This window comes from Echeneis naucrates, chromosome 21 (assembly GCF_900963305.1).
Source record: "Echeneis naucrates chromosome 21, fEcheNa1.1, whole genome shotgun sequence".
Taxonomy (NCBI): Eukaryota; Metazoa; Chordata; class Actinopteri; order Carangiformes; family Echeneidae; genus Echeneis; species Echeneis naucrates.
Genome location: NC_042531.1, coordinates 18,468,860 through 18,486,504, shown reverse-complemented (window position 1 = coordinate 18,486,504; position 17,645 = coordinate 18,468,860). Strand labels below are relative to the sequence as shown.

At 40.9% G+C, this 17,645-nt stretch overlaps 2 protein-coding genes across 3 annotated transcripts in view; both read left to right on the top strand.

The window, feature by feature from the left end:
- Positions 1–12,208, top strand: part of tfpia (tissue factor pathway inhibitor a) — a 38,229-nt gene extending 26,021 nt beyond the window's left edge. The window contains exons 3-7 of one of the 2 annotated variants that reach the window (XM_029530733.1): positions 5,890–6,066; positions 6,758–6,838; positions 7,578–7,631; positions 10,800–10,988; positions 11,417–12,208. In XM_029530733.1, the coding sequence (XP_029386593.1) occupies positions 5,890–6,066; positions 6,758–6,838; positions 7,578–7,631; positions 10,800–10,988; positions 11,417–11,499 (584 nt within the window). In that variant the 3' untranslated portion in view covers positions 11,500–12,208. The remainder of the gene's footprint in view (positions 1–5,889; positions 6,067–6,757; positions 6,839–7,577; positions 7,632–10,799; positions 10,989–11,416) is intronic. The other variant, XM_029530734.1, reaches the window with a different exon arrangement.
- A 1,139-nt stretch (positions 12,209–13,347) lies between these two features.
- calcrla (calcitonin receptor-like a) overlaps positions 13,348–17,645 on the top strand; it is a 28,378-nt gene continuing 24,080 nt past the window's right edge. The window contains exon 1 of the mRNA XM_029530710.1: positions 13,348–13,500. The gene's annotated coding sequence lies outside the window, so the exon portion shown is untranslated. The remainder of the gene's footprint in view (positions 13,501–17,645) is intronic.

Below are 17,645 nucleotides of genomic sequence, written 5' to 3'. Positions count from 1 at the left end.
TAAATGTCATAGAGCTTGAAGTTACAGCTGCAGTGTAGCAGCTGGTGTATATGACGACACGGTCAAATAGTGTGGAATAAGATCATTTTTTTCCAACCCATATTGAATGACCTGTTTCTGTATTTTACCAACAACAGAAATTAGTCTTATCGATGCAAAAAAAAAAAAAACTACGACATTAATATCAAATAAAATTAGGAAGCCTCTGCTTAATGAATCTGCTGTTGATCCTATATGGATGATTAAACGTAATGTAACTGTAAAGTAATATTAAATGAAACTAAATTAGGAGCAGCCTAATTTTCACTGATCAACACCACACAGAAATAGATTTCAGTGAGCTGTGAGCAGGTTCACTTGCATCACTTTTACAATATAATATCCAATGTTACTTTGTAGAGATACGTTCTGTTTAAAGCTTCATCTAGCAGCTCGGTGTTGTCACACAAGCAAGGGGGTGCGGTTGGACCTTTCCAAGAGGGATTAATGGTTAACAGCTCCAGACGTTTGAAAATGTCACCGCACTTCTAATTTACAGAAAAGAAGGTCTCCTGGGTTAATGTGATTTTTGTCATTTCGCCGATCTTGGGCGACAGACATTGTAATTCTCCCAAACAGCATGCACTACAAAAAAAAAAAAAAAAAAAAGAAAAATCAAACAAAAAACAACAGCGAGTGAGAAATAACTCCAGCGATCAGTTCAGCTATGTCTTTTCATGTTTCTTGCGAGTGCTGACACAGCAGTTGAGGACGGCTCAGCAAGACTGTTCTTGTCAAGGTCAAAACCCAATAGGAGGAACATTGTGGCTGAATGTGTCAGATCGTTGGACTTTTCCTTACTAGCCTCGGCCTTTTACTGAGACCACAATGATTCAGTCATTAAGCTCTTTCCTTTGCTTTGGCTGCTTAAAGCTCCGCATTAAGAGTTCAATGGCACAAACAGTGTTTTTCCCTGACAGATGAATTGTTGTGGTCCTTGGCTCAGGGTTTATACTCAGTATGTGAACACGAATGTTGCTAAAATAATGTGAAGAAACTTGCAGTTTTTTTTGTTTTTTTGTTTTTTTTTTGGAGAAAAACAGTTTCTCTTCTACCAACATGTACTCATCAGAAATGGATGAAAATGAAATGAAAGCATTTCCTCTAGGCAATCTGATAGTGAAATGCTAATGGTTTGGGACTATTATCTGTTCAATACAAACATTTCCCTTAATCTGTTATAGACTCTGAACTGATTTATCTAGAAAATGAATGTCTGTTGCAGCCCTATTACGGATGAGTGCAATCTCAATAATAACTCAGCCCGCTCTATTTATTTTGATGCTGTTGTACATGTCATTTCTCTTCCCACATAATTCGCACAATCCCCCGTGAGGGCTTAGCTTTCAGTCAAGGACCTTTAACTTCCTGTGACACTGCTGCTTCCCACAAACTAGATTTATACAGCACTTAGCCACATGCAAAAATAATGTAATAGTAATCATTTTTTTGGCACTGGGTTGCCTGACATTGATGCTGAGACCAGGATTGGATTACGTCTGTCTCCATCCAGTGGCTGCTGCTTTTTTCTGTCTGACAAAGCTTCTACTCCATTAAAGTCTATGTTTTGTTTTTTTTTTTTTCCCATAAATAATATTGCCAAGTTTGTGCCAACACATTTAGAGGCGGAATAATAACAACCTTTCAAAAATATTTTGAAATATATGGATGAAAATTGAATGGAGAAACTCAAGCAGAGAAAATAGGAGGGGGGCATCATGTGAAATGAGGTGTGGTCTAAATATTGTTTGCCTTCAATAGATTCATCGTGCAAAATCTTTTCCACCTCATCTTTCTGGCTCATCACTCAAAGGGGCCAAAATATTGGAGCAAGCATGAAAATATATGGGTTTTTTCTTTCTTTCCATTTAATTCACACACCAAAAAGAAAATTCTTCATTCATTCATATGAAAGGTGGGAGTCCGTTTTAATGAAATGTTGTGGGGCACTTTCTAGAGTAGCCAAACCCTTCTGGAACGATGGGCTGTATGATTCATACCACACACTTAAAAAAAAAAAGAAAAAGCTAAGGGACAGATAATTCTCCTCAAAACACAAATCACCTGTTCCACCTTCACAGCTTAAGTAGGGAATTTTGTTTCTGAATAATTCATCATCACTTTGCTTGAAAGACGCTACTAGACTACCCTTCGACACATATCGTTCCCTGCGCTTTTAAGTCAAAGTCACCTCATGAAATGTATTTAGATGTTACAACGATAACATTTTAATCACATCCGGCTCTCAGTAGAGCGTGCTTATAAAAAGGACTTTGCAGATAAATCAAGCAGAGTGTGTAACCGGTGCGAGCTACTGTATACTCTTAGCTGAGAAGCCCTCACAGTGGATTTCTAATTTGGCTTCAAGCAAGTGTGACTGCATTTTGTGTTCTGTCAGCTTGTTAACCATTAAATCTCTCTGTCTGGTCTAATTGTGAGCATATGACAACTTTGTGTCTCAAAGGACATAGTGAATGACGCGCAGCTTAAACTTTATGCAGTTTCGGAAATATGCTTATCTTTTTTGAAATTCCGTAACCTTTGTACCAGTTTGCTAACTTTACAGCTACAGCCAGCGACTGTGAGTATGTGATTCTAATCTAATGCACTTTGTTCACATTCAGTCAATATCTTGTCATGCTCCACCAGCTGTCTGTGTCCGGAGATAAGACCTGGTGTTTCAAAACAGCCCCTCCACTTTAAATAAGAAACAAGCAAATGGGCTTAACCCGAGTAACACGACACTAGTAGAGCCACAATGAGAGGAGTGGTCAGGGGATAAGGGGACACGGGGGGGGGGGGGCAAATCTGGCATCTGATAATGGACAGTGTCAATTAAACGATTACCAGGGGAAGACGGAGCTGTGGAAGCTTCTGTCACCACAAGGCCATGTTGATCGATTGAGACTACAGACAAGGGGCCGGTGGTATAAGGTGATAGTTTGGGTTATTCGACATGGGGTTTTGTAAAGCACTTATCTGTAGTCAGCGTAATACTGCAGTAGAGTCGATCGACACAGTCCAATTTTCCAGAGGCTTCAGGTGCTGGCACATAAACTGAGTGATGTGTTGCTATGGACAAAGCCATCAGCAAAAATGGATTTTACCTACTTTAAAAAAATGTCCACAAACTTGCCATCAAACTGCCCTTTGTCTTGGAGCTACAGTTTGTGAACCATTGAGCTTGAAGTACAACTACGGAGTGCATTGTGTTACACCACAGATCTAAAGGCGTGAAGCATTTGTACGTAGGAATAATAATTCAGTGGTTAGAAAAATTTTGTTCAAAGTTTGACAATGCAGTGAAGACATTCAACACAAGGCTTATACTTCATGTGTCTCTTCATGTTTTTGCTGTTAGCCTCATCCAAGGCATTGGCTTCAATGCCTTCCTCTGTCCACAAATAACAAAATCCAAATCTCATCAATTTAATAATGAATTAATTGTAATAGAGGTGTCTCAACTAGCTGCTGGCTGAAGCGTCACATTTAGCTCATGGCAAGAAAGAAAATATGTGGTGAAATATTTCTTGCCTTCCTAAATCAGCCAGGTGATGTGTACTGTAAACCAAAAATCTACATTTTTGAAGTCTTTTTGAAGTTTTGCTGAATGTTGAGGTTGTCTTTGATGAACAGCCAAAGACCCTCTGGAACCGTTTCATGGGCAACTGTTCATTCAGGACTTTTAGATTGGTAAAGCCAACTTTGGGGAAAATGCAATAATTACATTCTATGTGGAAAAAACTAACCTTACTCCTCCTTAGGTGGGAAAGTACATTTATGATGAAGCTGCAAAGCATACTAATTCAGCAGCATGCATACGAGAACTGGATATATTTATTTTTCTATGGTCTGTGCCGGAATATTAGAGTATCAGGCCTTTATTAATGAATATTAATGAACCTACCGGTCAACATTTCACATGATGGTCGTACTTCTTCTTCTTCTTATCTTTATTAGGGTTAGGGATTCAGTAAAAATAACCTAAGTAATGCAGTGTGAGTGGGCTGGTGATTTAGATGAAAGTGAGCATCTAAGTGAAATCAATGTACCGACGTAGATTTAAGGTTATTAAAATCAAAATTAGTACATTCTGTCAGCGTTATTGTCACCCTTCATCGTTTTGGTTCAGCTCTACATTGAAGTTGAAACATTATTCAATCCTCAAGCTTTCCACTTACACTTTGTTTACTGTGGATCATTTTCAACACACGAGCTGTGCACATTCGGTGTTTTTGGAAACCGTTAGAATTTAAAATAAAGTTTACATGGTTTGATCAAAGTGTTGATTTCACAGCTTGGGTTTGTACTGACTAGTCCACTGGTGGCTTAGGGGTTTTATTTCAACTGGCTCAACAACTTTTGGATTGCACATTTAGAAAATGGATCATTGTTTTTATTTGAAACATGAAGATGTTTTATTCATGTAATCATGAAAACAGCTTTTTAGCATCTGGCTAAGGTAGTTGTTTTTCCCACATTGTAAATCATCCATCTCTGTGTGAACCATTCAACCCAGAGCACATGATACTGGCGAAGACATTCTCTACTCTGCTGTTGAAAAATGTTGATAAGCTAGTCAGAGCTTGTTGGCTTGCACCTGTGTTAGCTGACAATAACAGTGGTCTGTTGTGATCCAAGGCGGTCCACTGGAAGTGATGCCACTACACGCCAGTGCAGTGGTGATGTCACAGACATGAAGTCCAACTTTTTTTTTTGTTGTTGTTTTGTGAGAGTTTATTAACATAAAGAAGCAAGGTTCCACCAAACTCTACTCAACAACTCTGATACTTTTACAGTCGAGTGCTTCACGCTGCAGAACTAACACAATTTCAGATTAAAGCAGAATCCATGTTTCATTCTGAGATCTGTTATGGAAATAACTTTGCTTTAAAAATACAAGGCAGCCGAATTAAACACAGAAAAAAAAACAACAACAAAAATCCCAAAGTAACAATCTGTTGTTTAGAACTGTGTTTAAAACTCCCAAGAGCCGTGGTGATAAAATGATAAAATATGCAATTACTGTAGAGAAGGGAAGGAGAGGGGGGCTGGGAGCCGAGGTAACAGGTTGAGAAGATATGACAGGAAAAAGCAAAGACATGGCAGAGGAGGACATGTGGTCCATTGGGGACAAGTCACAGTAAGGAAGTAGATGAATCTCAGTACCCCGCTGGAATAGAAATGTCACACAACCTCTGGGGAGACAGGAAATAGGCGGGTTGTGATCCAATGGGCAGTGATGGCCTGCAGTCTGTTTCATGCACCTTATGCTGGACAGACTGACGGTGGGTATGTCTTCCCACCTTTTGTTTTTATTTTCAAAACACGTCTCACTTGGCTGCACTGTCTTTATTGTTCTCTTTCAAACGTGTCATGTACTGCTCAGGGCTAATTCGTCATATGTTCTCTACATGTGCAAAAAGCTACCACTGCCTTTGTTGAGGGGAATTGTATATTTTCAAAAAGTACAATTTTCATACATTTTTAAAAAAGAAAAAGAGGAAGTAGGAACAAAAACTGAAGAGTAACACTGTTCAATTCAAACACAGTGAGGATGATGCTAAATAATGTAGAGTCTTGTGTCTGGGTGGTCCTGGTTTGACTCTGTCTTTATGTCTCGATCAAACAAACCCACCAAAAGCTGCATTCTCATGTTCGATAACTGAGGAGTAAAAGTCATAAATGTTGAATTTCAGGTCATAATTAAATACAGAGAAAAACTGCTGACTGCAAGGAAACACACATTTGCTGTTCATTATAGAAACAGACTTGTTAATTATGTAGTCCTTTCTTGATGTCTTATGTTTTATGTTTTGTTTCCCTTCCTCTTTTTTTTTTCCCCCGCAGAGGACAAGAACCCGTGTCATTTACCAGAAGCTCCTGGTCCCTGTCGAGGGCTGGTGACTCGCTACTTCTTTGACAACAGGAGTAAGCAGTGCAAGCAGTTCTTTTACGGCGGCTGCTTTGGCAATGCGAACAACTTCAGGAGCTTGTCGGAGTGCCAGGCTAAATGTCACAACCCTGGTAGGCCAAGTTGAAGTATTGAACTTTTTACATGAAGGCTGTAAATAGCCCAAACTGTTATGCCAGCTGGGTTGTTTGGTTCTGGTCAAAATCCTGCTAAAACTGAAAGGTTGTTGTGTTCTGCCACTGCGAATGCTCCCAAGATGTCATCATTTGGCGGAAATGAATTTGAGCTATAAAACTAACCAAACAAACTAAGTGAAAAGAAGAGTGTACAAGTGAAAATGGAAAAAGCAATATCTGAGCTAGAACCATTTAACGTCCAACTGGGACGTCACACGTTTTTTGAGGTGCTTGTTTTAATGCCTCGCGTTTCTCATTTTTCTATCGCGATCTTGGTTTTCTGAAATCAGAAGAAAACATACTTGCAGGAGGTGGAGTTGAAATGAGTTAGAAAATGGATCTGACCTGCCATGCCCTAATCCATACTTTGCTTTATGCTCCGTTTTCCTCTAAATAAGACCATAATTTAAAGAATAAATAACATGTTGAAATGGGTGTCCTTATGTTGTTGTTTTTTTTTTAGTTTTTTTTCTGCCACTTACATACTAACCCAGTAGCCCTGGCCATATGTTAGTATGCCACTGAAGCATCCCCATTGGTTCAGAGAAAAATCTACAGTTAGCACCTAAACAGAGAAATGGATGTAAACAGCAACCACATGCTATGTTTCTAATTATCATTTTTCCAGCAGCAAAACCCACAAGGACACCAGAGGTCTACACACAGCCTGCTAAGAAACTTGTTGCTGTGCAGCCGACCTTACAAACTGGTAAGCACTCAGCTCAACTGTAATACTGTACATTTTTGTCTCATCTTATTTGTCAAATAGAAACGGACATGAATCACTTCTCATTACATCCGGGCCCCTGCAGCTGTTCAAAGGTTTCAAGCAAATGAAAAAAACTGGAAATTCTCTTTTTCACTTATTTTTTCTTCCTGAGAGTGAAATGAAAAGATTGATGCCACTCACACATCTACACGTTCGGTGAAAGCTAGAGCTGTGTGCAAACAAAGCTCTCTGAAAACAGATCATTTTAGTTAATTCGTGTTGTAGAAACTTTTGAGAGGTAAGGTATTATTTGCCCACCTGCCACACTGTCCGTTTTAATAGACTTCAGACTGATTGGTTTTGATAGACCCCGTCTTCATCAAAGAAAAAAGGAAAAAAAGTAAAATGCTAGTTTCCGATAACTAGACATATGTAATGATAACCTGGAAGTGTGGCATCAGTGTAAGTCTTACCACATGATTAGAGAGGAGTTAGTCATGGATGAATTTGATTTTAAAACAAAAAGGCAAAGTATCTTCTCGGCAATATTTACAGATCTTGAATTACTATCTACAGTAAGATTTACTTTAGAGTTGTCACAAGCTTATGCTGTCTAAATGTTCTCTATTCTGAGCTTACACAAAAATGTGTTATTAATTGTGTGTTCTCATTTCTCTCTGGAAAATAAATCTTCTTCCGACACCTCATGTAATGAGCTTTTTATGTATGTATTTTTCAGCTGATGTGATTGTGAGAGACCCTCAAGTACAAGTGAACAACCAAGAAGTAAAAGGTAAGACGTTTACACTCTAAAGTTCAGTCACTCAGAAGTAGCCCAGAAATAGTTCAGGAACTAATTTGGTTTTTTGGCACATCCAAATTCATAATTCTCATGTTTAAAAACGTGAGGTGAGTCTGCCTCTGCCTATGGTGTTACCAAAGACTGACATTCTGTCTGATCCCAGCACAAGGGGGCTGTTTTCAGTCTTAATAACAACATCAGAAATGAACATTCTCCACGGCAGAAAGCCAAGCCAGTGTATTACAGTTTATTACTGAAATCAGAACACCAGAATGAAGAATATGAGACAGATGAACTGACGTGAGGCATAATTGAATTGATTGTCCTGTCGTCAGAGCGGGAGCCAATCTGCACTGAATTCTGAAATATACCTAAACCTCAATGTAAGCAAATCTAGTTTCATTCATTAAACCAAGACGATTTAACAATTTTTTTTTTTTTTTTTTTTTTTTTTTTAATAACGAAAAAAAGTCAAGATTCAGTGATGCATAGATGGTAGATAGCTTGCAAAATTGATTCTGTCTGAAAAAGCAATGGGCAGAGACTAAGAGCATCAGTATCTCTCTGCCCTGGTCCATCTGTCACATATTCCCACCCACTAATTTTTCACGTATTAGCAGCAAGGGGACATACATCATGGCTGTCATGTTCCAAGGCTGTTATGTGCTGTGCTCAGAGAGCTGAGGTTTGAGTCCCTCCACTAACTCAAAGAGGTATAAGTTTAAAAATTAAATTTCATTCTTGTCAGAAAACATCAAGAGATGAAGATTCAGGATGAGCTGGCCTCATTCGCTCTGCTTCTTTATCCATCTATATTTTCCCATGTAGTTCTGCAACAGGAGCTCCAGCATGTCACAATACTGGTGTGAAAGTAAGAACTTTTAGAAAATGAATTATTCAAGTCTTGAATTAGACAGATTTGGAAAGAAGCATTTGGTTAATGTTCCATGTCAACAATAAATATCAGGTGGTGGCTGTTTTTCATCCTTGGGGTGAAATAAAACATTTGAGTTTCTAAGATGCAGAGGGTGTGAAATGAGCTTTGTAGAACTGTTATGAACCTTAAAACCCATCTATGGAACAGAAGATGCTATGGTGTTACCAAAGACTGACATCTTGTGGTGAAATGGTGATGTGCACACAGGACAGTGGGACAGGCTGCATTATGGAGGTTAGCAAATATTCCAATACAGCTGTTTTATAGCCAGTGTGCATTATTATCATCGTCATTGGTGACGCCATCCATTGTCTATACCACTTATCTGTACAGGGTTAGCGACCTGGGGTCAATCCCAGCCGACAGTGGGTTGCCAGTCTAACACAGTATCGACAGACAGAGACAAACGACCATTCACACACACCAAGTTAGAATCACAAATTAACCTGGAGAGCCTGGCACAGGGAGAACCTGTACAGGAATTAAACCCAGAGCCTTCTTTCTGTCAGGTAAAAGAGCTAAAAACAATCATCAGCGATGTCAGTTATGTCATTTTACTGTCAATATTATCAAATGAAAATCTGACCCTTGTCTAACTGACCCCAGATAACGCCACCAAGATGTAACAGTGACGTGGAGGCTGTGAATCCACAATGTTCATCAGTGAAAATCACTGTCCATCATTTGCGTGGAAGACCTCTCATGGTTGCTAACAAGCTCGCCCGCTGTTTGAATTAGATCTATTCCCACCAAGACAGAGAGCTGCTGAATAAATCAAAGAGGATTAGTCACACAGGCCTGTGGGGAGCCATTACAGCAACTCTTAACTTTTCAAATCTGTCCATTGAAGTCAGACCGCCTGCAGACACTGGGTGGAGTTTGTGACTCCATGCTGAGTGTGAAGCCAAGAAGCTGTTGATGAAATACTAACAAGCATCCTTTGTGTCCTTTGTCCTCTTTACTGACCCTGCAAAGTGGATATTTGGAAATTTCTATAGACCAAAATGCTTTGTTTAAAGGCAGAGGGACAGGATGACGTGTGTCAGGTGTCCCAACCAGACGATCATAGTCAGAGGCGGATGAAGGGCACAGTTCCTTTACATGAGTCAAAGTACATATACTCTGGGTCAAGTAAGACTCCAATACAAGTATTTAAGTATCGATGTACTTGCTTTGAAAACAATTTCAACCCATCACCGCCTTCATCTGTTCATTGCTTTCCTCTGCCTCGCTTTAGTTTGTAGGGCACACATCCCAAAATAATTTGCGTTAATATGCAGTGATTTAGTGTTTAAATTCTGTTACGTCTGCTACTGTACTCACTTACTCGCTTCATCAGTTAGAGACAATGAGAGATAAGACATTTTCATAAATTCTTTTGGTTTTACTGTGGTTACGGTTATGTTGTCATTGTGCTGCTGGTCAGTAAACACCATAGCACGTCAGTTTACAATAAATACTGCCTGCCTGAGATGAGTGAGCTCCTGGCCCTTGGTATCCTCCACAGCTCACAAGAATTGAACACCATGACTGTGAAACAACTGACTGGCTGTAGACCATGGAGAATAAAAGACCGAAGGCTATGAGTAAGGCAGCACAGCAGCATAGTGGTTCACGTTGTTGCCCCACAATAAGAAGGTTGTGAGTTCAGTTCCTATTTTGGATTAATTGGTGACTCTAAATTGTCCGTAGGTTCGTCTCTGTGTGTTGGCGCCGTGATTGGCTGGTGTCCAGGGTGATCCCGCCCTCATCCAGTGTGAGCTGGGAATGGCTCCAGCACGCAACCCAAAACGGATTAAGCAGTTGAATGATATAAATAACCATAAAAACAGTACAGAATCCCCAAAGGGTAGCCTTTTCTTGCAAAGTTTTTTGATTGTTCGCACAGCCATCATCTCTTTCTGATGCAAAAATCACTATGACACTGTTAGCTTCAAACTGAGATGTGCAGAAAGGTTGTGATTGGTTTCTCTCCTGTGATGAACGCAGTGTGCGCTGTGATGGCATTTTTCAAAATGCAGGGTAATTTCTTCTGAACACTTAAAACTTTGTGTGGTAATATCAAGCACTTCACAGGAATGTGGTGGAGTCCAAAGTACGTTTCTTGCATTTAAAGTGTAGTGAAGTAAAAGTCTTCAGTTTGCAAAACGATAACGCAAGCAAGTAATTGTAACCCCAATGTAAAGCTTTGCTGTTATGCGCTTCCTTCCTGTGATTAACAGAGTTTAAGCCCAAGGAGGTTTGCTTCAGCCGTGTGGACAGAGGAACGTGCGACGGCACAGAGAAGAGGTTTGCGTACAACCCCGTGACCAAGAGATGCCACGTGTTTCACTACACCGGATGTGGCGGAAACGAGAATAACTTCACATCACGGAGACTCTGTATCAAAAAGTGCATTAGGAGCGGCAATGGTATGATTATTTTAACGAGACTATTTCCAAACACAGGTTTCATTACTTGGCGTTGCTAAGTCTGGAAAAGTTTAATTCGTTTATGAAGTGTGACATCATGTGAATCATTTTTAGAAATACTGAGCTCAGATTAATCTGCGATCTTGCCTCCTAAACCCATCTTCACAGGTGTTATTGACATGTTACTGGTGAAAGGGGCTTAAATATTGGTTGTAAATGGTAATAACTCATTAGGAGTATGAAAGAATAGTCAGGGTTAACTTGATCTTGCCAAATATTGAGTTTGCATCATATATGAAATCTGGTGTTTATTTATGATTTATACATTTACCAACTGAATTAAGAACAAATTATAAACCATGTCGTTTTTACAAAAACCTGAAGTCAAGAAATAAGAAAGAATTTTCCTTTCCATTGCTTTGCTTCAGTGAAAAGGATGAAGATGGTTCGAATAAGGAGGAAAAACCTGGACCACATCACGAATCGCTCAGTCGGAAGACCCTCTGCATGACATCCTGCACTGCTGAGAACTCGCTTGTATTTATGTCCATATTTTATTCTCAGCTTCGCTCATACTGTGTAGTGTAAAAACACTTGCTGTGTAGTGTAAAGACTGCTTGTAGTGTGTCTCTATTAACACTGTAGTGACTGAATCATTATCCTCACTGTTTCAAATATCTCATTAACAAAAAAAAAATAAATAAAGTAAAATGTTTTTCTGATGTCTAATACAGAAGCTTTCTACACTGATGATTTACTAATCTTTTTTTTTTCATACTAATAGCTTTATAACGTAAACATTTCTTTTTTTATATACTGTAACTGAAAAACCAAAATTAAAATATGCTTTTGCTCTGAATCTACTGCCTTTGTAAGTACAGTAACTGATGCCATCAGTAGTAATGCTAAATGCTTTGCTGTTGTTCAGCAATGTGACTAATAGCATTAGCAGATTAAAGGGGTGAAAGAATGTTCTAAAGCAAACACATTAATCACAAAGAGCATATCCTTGCAGCTCTAAGTCAATGTGAACAAGGTAATGACTGCTTTATTCTCTCAATTTATAGGTAAGCACTTTCTTGTGTTGTTATTAAGGAAAACTGTAGGGGGCAGTTTTGTGTAAGGTAAATTTTCATCACTGGTCCTTCAAAGTCTTTTTTGTGTCTATGAACAAGTGGAGTGTTGTTTTTTTATATAATAAATTTCCTTCAATGACTGCCTTCTTTTCTTCTCTCTCTAATAATTCCCTCTGTGTCTTTTGTGTAGAACAACTGAGAAGTGCCTTATTAAAAACAACAAAGAAAACTTTCAAAATTGCACAGAGATTTGATGCCATGTGGAGGCCTGACAAGTAAAGGAGTGTAACATCCCTGATTCTACCTGTTCAAAACCTGTCTGGATGGCAGCATGTAAAATCATGAAAGATGTTTTTAAATGAAATTGCAGTAATTATCATATCATCCCTGAAAAAAGACACATGTTGAGCTTAGTCCAGCTGTCACTGGAAAATACCGAGGCATGTTGTATTGGAGAGGACATGAAGCAAGAGACCATAAACCTGTTCAGAAGACGTTAAATCAAGTGGAACGTAGGCTCATTTTCCAATAGACTTCAATAGAATCTGACAAAGATAGCTGGTTAAATGAATTGCGCGAACAATAATGACACGTCTTGTTGCTTTGGCTGAATATATATGTTGTAAGGAAGCCATGAGCCACTATTGGACCATTGGACTAATATGTGGGCCAAGGGATGAATACCCAGACAGTGACCCAACAGGTTAAAACTGTTTCTCTGCCGAAGCGACCTATAGAAAGACACCGTGTGCTCAGCAGCTGCTCTGAGAGGAAAATGGATTTGCATGGTGAAGCACATTTAACAGCACAAGGTGCAGTCAGGAGTGAGTTTCAGAGTGTTGGAGCTAAGTGAACTGACCGCAGCTCTCAGCTCCCAGGTCCTGATCTCTCAGGTCCCCAGATCTGAAGTCCTGATCTCTCAGGTCCTCAGATCTCAGGTCCCCAGATCTGAAGTCCTGATCTCTCAGGTCCCCAGATCTGAAGTCCTGATCTCTCAGGTCCTCAGATCTCAGGTCCCCAGATCTGACGTCCTGATCTCTCAGGTCTCCAGATCTCATGTCCTCAGATCTGAGGTCCTGATCTCTCAGGTCCTCAGATCTCAGGTCCCCAGATCTCATGTCCTCAGATCTCAGGTCCTGATCTCTCAGGTCTCCAGATCTCATGTCCTCAGATCTCAGGTCCTGATCTCTCAGGTCCCCAGCCCTCAGCTCCACAGCTCTCAGCTGTAGGCTACACTGTGATGTAACAGGAAGTAGTGGGTTGACTCTCAACATCAACTTGACAGCCGCCGGAGCAGCTCTCAGTGAGCGGCGGAGGTCTGCCGGGTCTGCTGGATCTACCGGGTCTTCTGGGTCTGCCGAAGCCGAGGAGTGAGGACACTGTAGAGGGACCGCCTGACGCCGCTGCCGGACTTCACCTTGTGGTAGGACAGGACGGTGAGGCTGTGTGCGCGCGGTGCGTTGAGTTGTATCGTGTTGTGTTGCTGCCATGCTTTGTGGTCGGTGTGGAGCGGCTCAGAGTTGACTCAGCTCTAACATCGTGTGCATGGAGGTGGTTTGTGTTGCATGTGGATTATTGTGCATCATCTAATCAACCATTAGAGCAGGACAGTGTCTGTTTAATGCGCTCTGTTCGGGCTGGATTATGGATGCGGTGACACATTTGTCTATCTTTCAGCCACTAACACTCACCTCTTGTGTTTCGTCACGATGTGTGTGTGTGTGTGTGTGTGTGTGTGTGTGATCGAGTGATGCACCGGGTGCTAACCAGCCCGCGGTGTGTGTTCTCGCTGTGCCGAGGTGTGTGAAAGGCTTCAGGATCGAGATGAAATCGCAGCGCACAGATTTGAGCCCATTAGTGCCCGTGTCCGACATCACAGCGCACTAATGGCACTCAGCTCGGAGTGCAGGACTCGACATTCATTTGAACTGATTTGACTTTGTAACATGTAATAATGAAGGGATGAGGTGCATTCGGATCGATCGGGTGACCGTGATCGACCTCCACCCAGTCCGGGCTTTGATGTGAGCAGAGATGGGGGGGGGGGGGGGTTGGAGGGTCGCCGCTTTGTTGAACCATCTGCACGGTTACATAAGCAGCACATTTGGACATGCTGGAAGTTTGTGGGCTGGACTGTTGAAACCATAGGGGCGATGATGATGATGATGATGTGTAGGAGGAGGATATGATGACGATGGTCCCCACCGGCTGCTCTCGGTGCAGAGGAGTCACTGTGAGGGAGGTGGCAGCAGAGGTGGGTACTCAGAGCACAGGAGTGAAGTGTTTACACTGCTTATTATGTTTATTGACCACAGTTTAATGACTCACTTTCCTGTGAACGACCTAGAAGAGAGCTGAGAGGAACAGGCGGAATCAGCTGGTTTATGTGTTTCTGTTTGCTGGTGTGCCTTTTAAACCTGTTTCTGGGTTTGAAACACCACACAGACCTCGGTCGGTGGCCTGGTGGCTGTTTGGTTGTTGTTATTTATGGATTTGTTTATTTATTTATTATTATTTTATTTTTGCAAGACACATATATTTCCCGTTATTTCATCTACTACATCTGCATCTGTATGTCAGTGTTCGGCTGCTGGTGTTCAGCTGGAAGTGGAGCTCCCCCAACTGCGCTTGAGCTTCCGTTGGAAGACAATTACATGTTAGTTAGAGGATGTGCAAATAATTGGAGGAAAAGACGAAGTCAGTTACAGCAAAAGCTGTGTCATGTCAGGTTACCAATCACATTCAGCATTACACTGACGCATTCAGTGCCAATAATACAGAGTATGCCTCTCTTACTTGATACTTCCTCCTACTCTTAATCTCAGAATAACAAATAATAATATTAGAACAATATTTTACATCAAGAGAAGGATGCCCTGCTATTTTTGCTTGAGCACCTGTTTGTGTGGCCCTGAGTAAGACTTATGATCTCCCCAAACAGAAGAGCAGACGTGCTCAGTTTGGGAGACTACCATCTCTTTCTACACTGACATTGAATGTTTTCAGCAAATAATCAGTTTTGAGCATTCTTGAATCCCAAAACAAAAGGGTGCAAACGATCGTTGGCACCTCTCAGTCAGTCAGCCTGAGAAGACTGGGCTCTTACCTTGCTGTCTGTGCACATCGGCTCTCGGGACACTTTGCTCACCGAACATGTCAGTTGGCCGCATTGTCAAATGAGTCTGTGAAGCCTGTTTTTTTTTTTTGTTTGTTTGTTTGTTTGTTTGTTCTTTTTTTTTTCTCTCTGGCATCTTCCAACTGTCGGGTGTTTACTGCCTGGTCAAACATACAACCATTAAATGGCATAGCTCCCAGTGCCCAGGCTATCTCCACGGTGCAGTAGCTGTGTTTCTAATTTGGCATTAAAAGTTGCACCAGATAAACCTCATGGTCGACACAGTTGTAAGATCACCTCGTTACAGCTAAGCAGGAAAAAGTGATTTTCTCTCTACCTTTTACTGAGTGGTTTAACATATTAAAAAATGACTGTGGTTACACTGTGTACCATTGTAAGCTGAGGCTACTGTGAGGCACAACCACATTACTGAGTGCAAAGACCACCAGATTTGCTGCAACAGCACTAATGACATTGCTGATGAAACTTAGCCTCTCATAAATCAGTTCAGCACAGTAGGCTCCTTATTGATTTTTGTTTCTCTGTCCCGTTGCAGACACTGTGAATATACCTCCGCCATACTCACCTCAGTCTTTTACTGTCCTTCAAAGTTTCATTGGGTTTCAACTAATATAAGCAGACTTACCTCAGGCTGAGGCTATCGTGTTGCACTAAAGAACAATGACGTACATATGGGCCTGTCTCAGCATTGCGCTCAGGTTCTGGATTCAGTTTCGGGGATGTGAAACCTTTTGAGGTAATTTTTCCGCTCATTCATTATGTAGGGTTTTTTTCCTTTCCAGTTTTTAATTTCAGTCCGCCAGGTGCCTGGCGACACCCCTCATGTGTTTAACAGCAGCATCTGAGCAGCTTTTGTGAGCGCGCAAGGGTCGGCAGCGCTTTGTTGAGGATAGAGGAGAGCGGAAAGAGGTGGTGCAGTTTCTAAAGGTGTTTTGTGTTTGTGTGAGCTAAGCAAACTGTCAGTGACACAAGCTTCCTGATTTACAGTGTGGGAGGGGGCTACTGGCATATGGGATAGAGGAAATAGTCCCTGGGAAGCTCTCTCTATTTATGTCTGTCTTCCAGAGGTGAACATGCAGCACTGTATAATTGCCCTCACAAAGGAATAGCGAAGCAGTATCATTTTGTAGTCTACTATCCAATTATACAATATTACCAAACCCTACTCTTGGGGATTTTGCAGAACGTTGCATTAATGAGTCATTTGTTACAGTCAGTGCAGAGATGTCTGAGTCCCTGTCCAGCCAGGACACACTACGCTTTGGACCCATCTCCAGCTGTGCATTTTCTGCTGCTATGAGCAAATGTCCGCAGCAAACATTTCTGTTAGATCTCCAATTAGCCAGCTTACTCTAGTGTGAAAATGCAGCTGTTATTAACGTCAATCCCCGGCTGCTGGAAGCTGTGCCAACATCCTCTCCATGTAAGTACATTTAATTGGTCTTGATGAAACTCCCAAATTGCTCTGTTCCATTATTTAAAAAAAAAAATAAAGTTTTTTTTTTTTTTTTTTTTGTCTGGTACTACTCTCACTGGCTGGAGGGTCTTTGATCGTTGTTGTCGTTTTTTCATGAAACATGTCAAGGAAAAAGTTTTAACCAGCCATTTGTCAGAAACACCTGTGACATATATTATCTTCACATCGTTTTAACTATTATGTCACTGCATTCATTTCACTGTCAAGCGAAAACAGGGCTGATATAAATGAATTGCTTCATCTTTATTGTTTTTTTCGTCACATTAACATATCGTCATGTGTTGCCAACCTTAAAATGAACCACCACATGAGATTCAGATAACACAAAGGCAAAATGAAGTGACATTTTTGTTCACCTTCTCAAAATGAAAAAAACAACCTGGCACTGTCACGCTTTGAGACAGACAAGGTTACAAACTGAGAACGAGAGAGTGTTTTCTTCAGTCCATCACTTTTTAGACTGATGTATAAAGAGCATTCAGGGGCTAAATGCCGGTACGGTCTGGCAGAACGAGCTTTCCTCTGCTAATGAAAGCAGTTGACTGCTCACATTACCGAACATCATATCAGCCAATGAGGCTAGCTTTTCTGATGCCTAGTAAGGATTTATCATCGCTGTCTGCAGCAACACCAGAACACACATTCACATCAACACAGACTCATATCTCAATTGAATATGCTGCTTTATTCTTAGTGCCCTGGGCCCTCCCAGTTCTTTGCCTTCTTGGTAAAGCGCGTCAATATGACTCAGCCACTATGTGTGTCACTGAAACCTGTTAACGTGGGGACTGGAAATGCCACACAGCTAGTTTGGTCAAAATTCACATCTTTTTCTTTTTTGTTTGAAAATCTTTTGCCCTTTTTTGTATCGGTCAACTGGAAGGCCATTTGTTCTGCATCTTGGAAACCTTTTCATTTCAAACTGCACTTGCATGAAGGAGTATTGTTTTATCTGGAGCTGGAGGTAT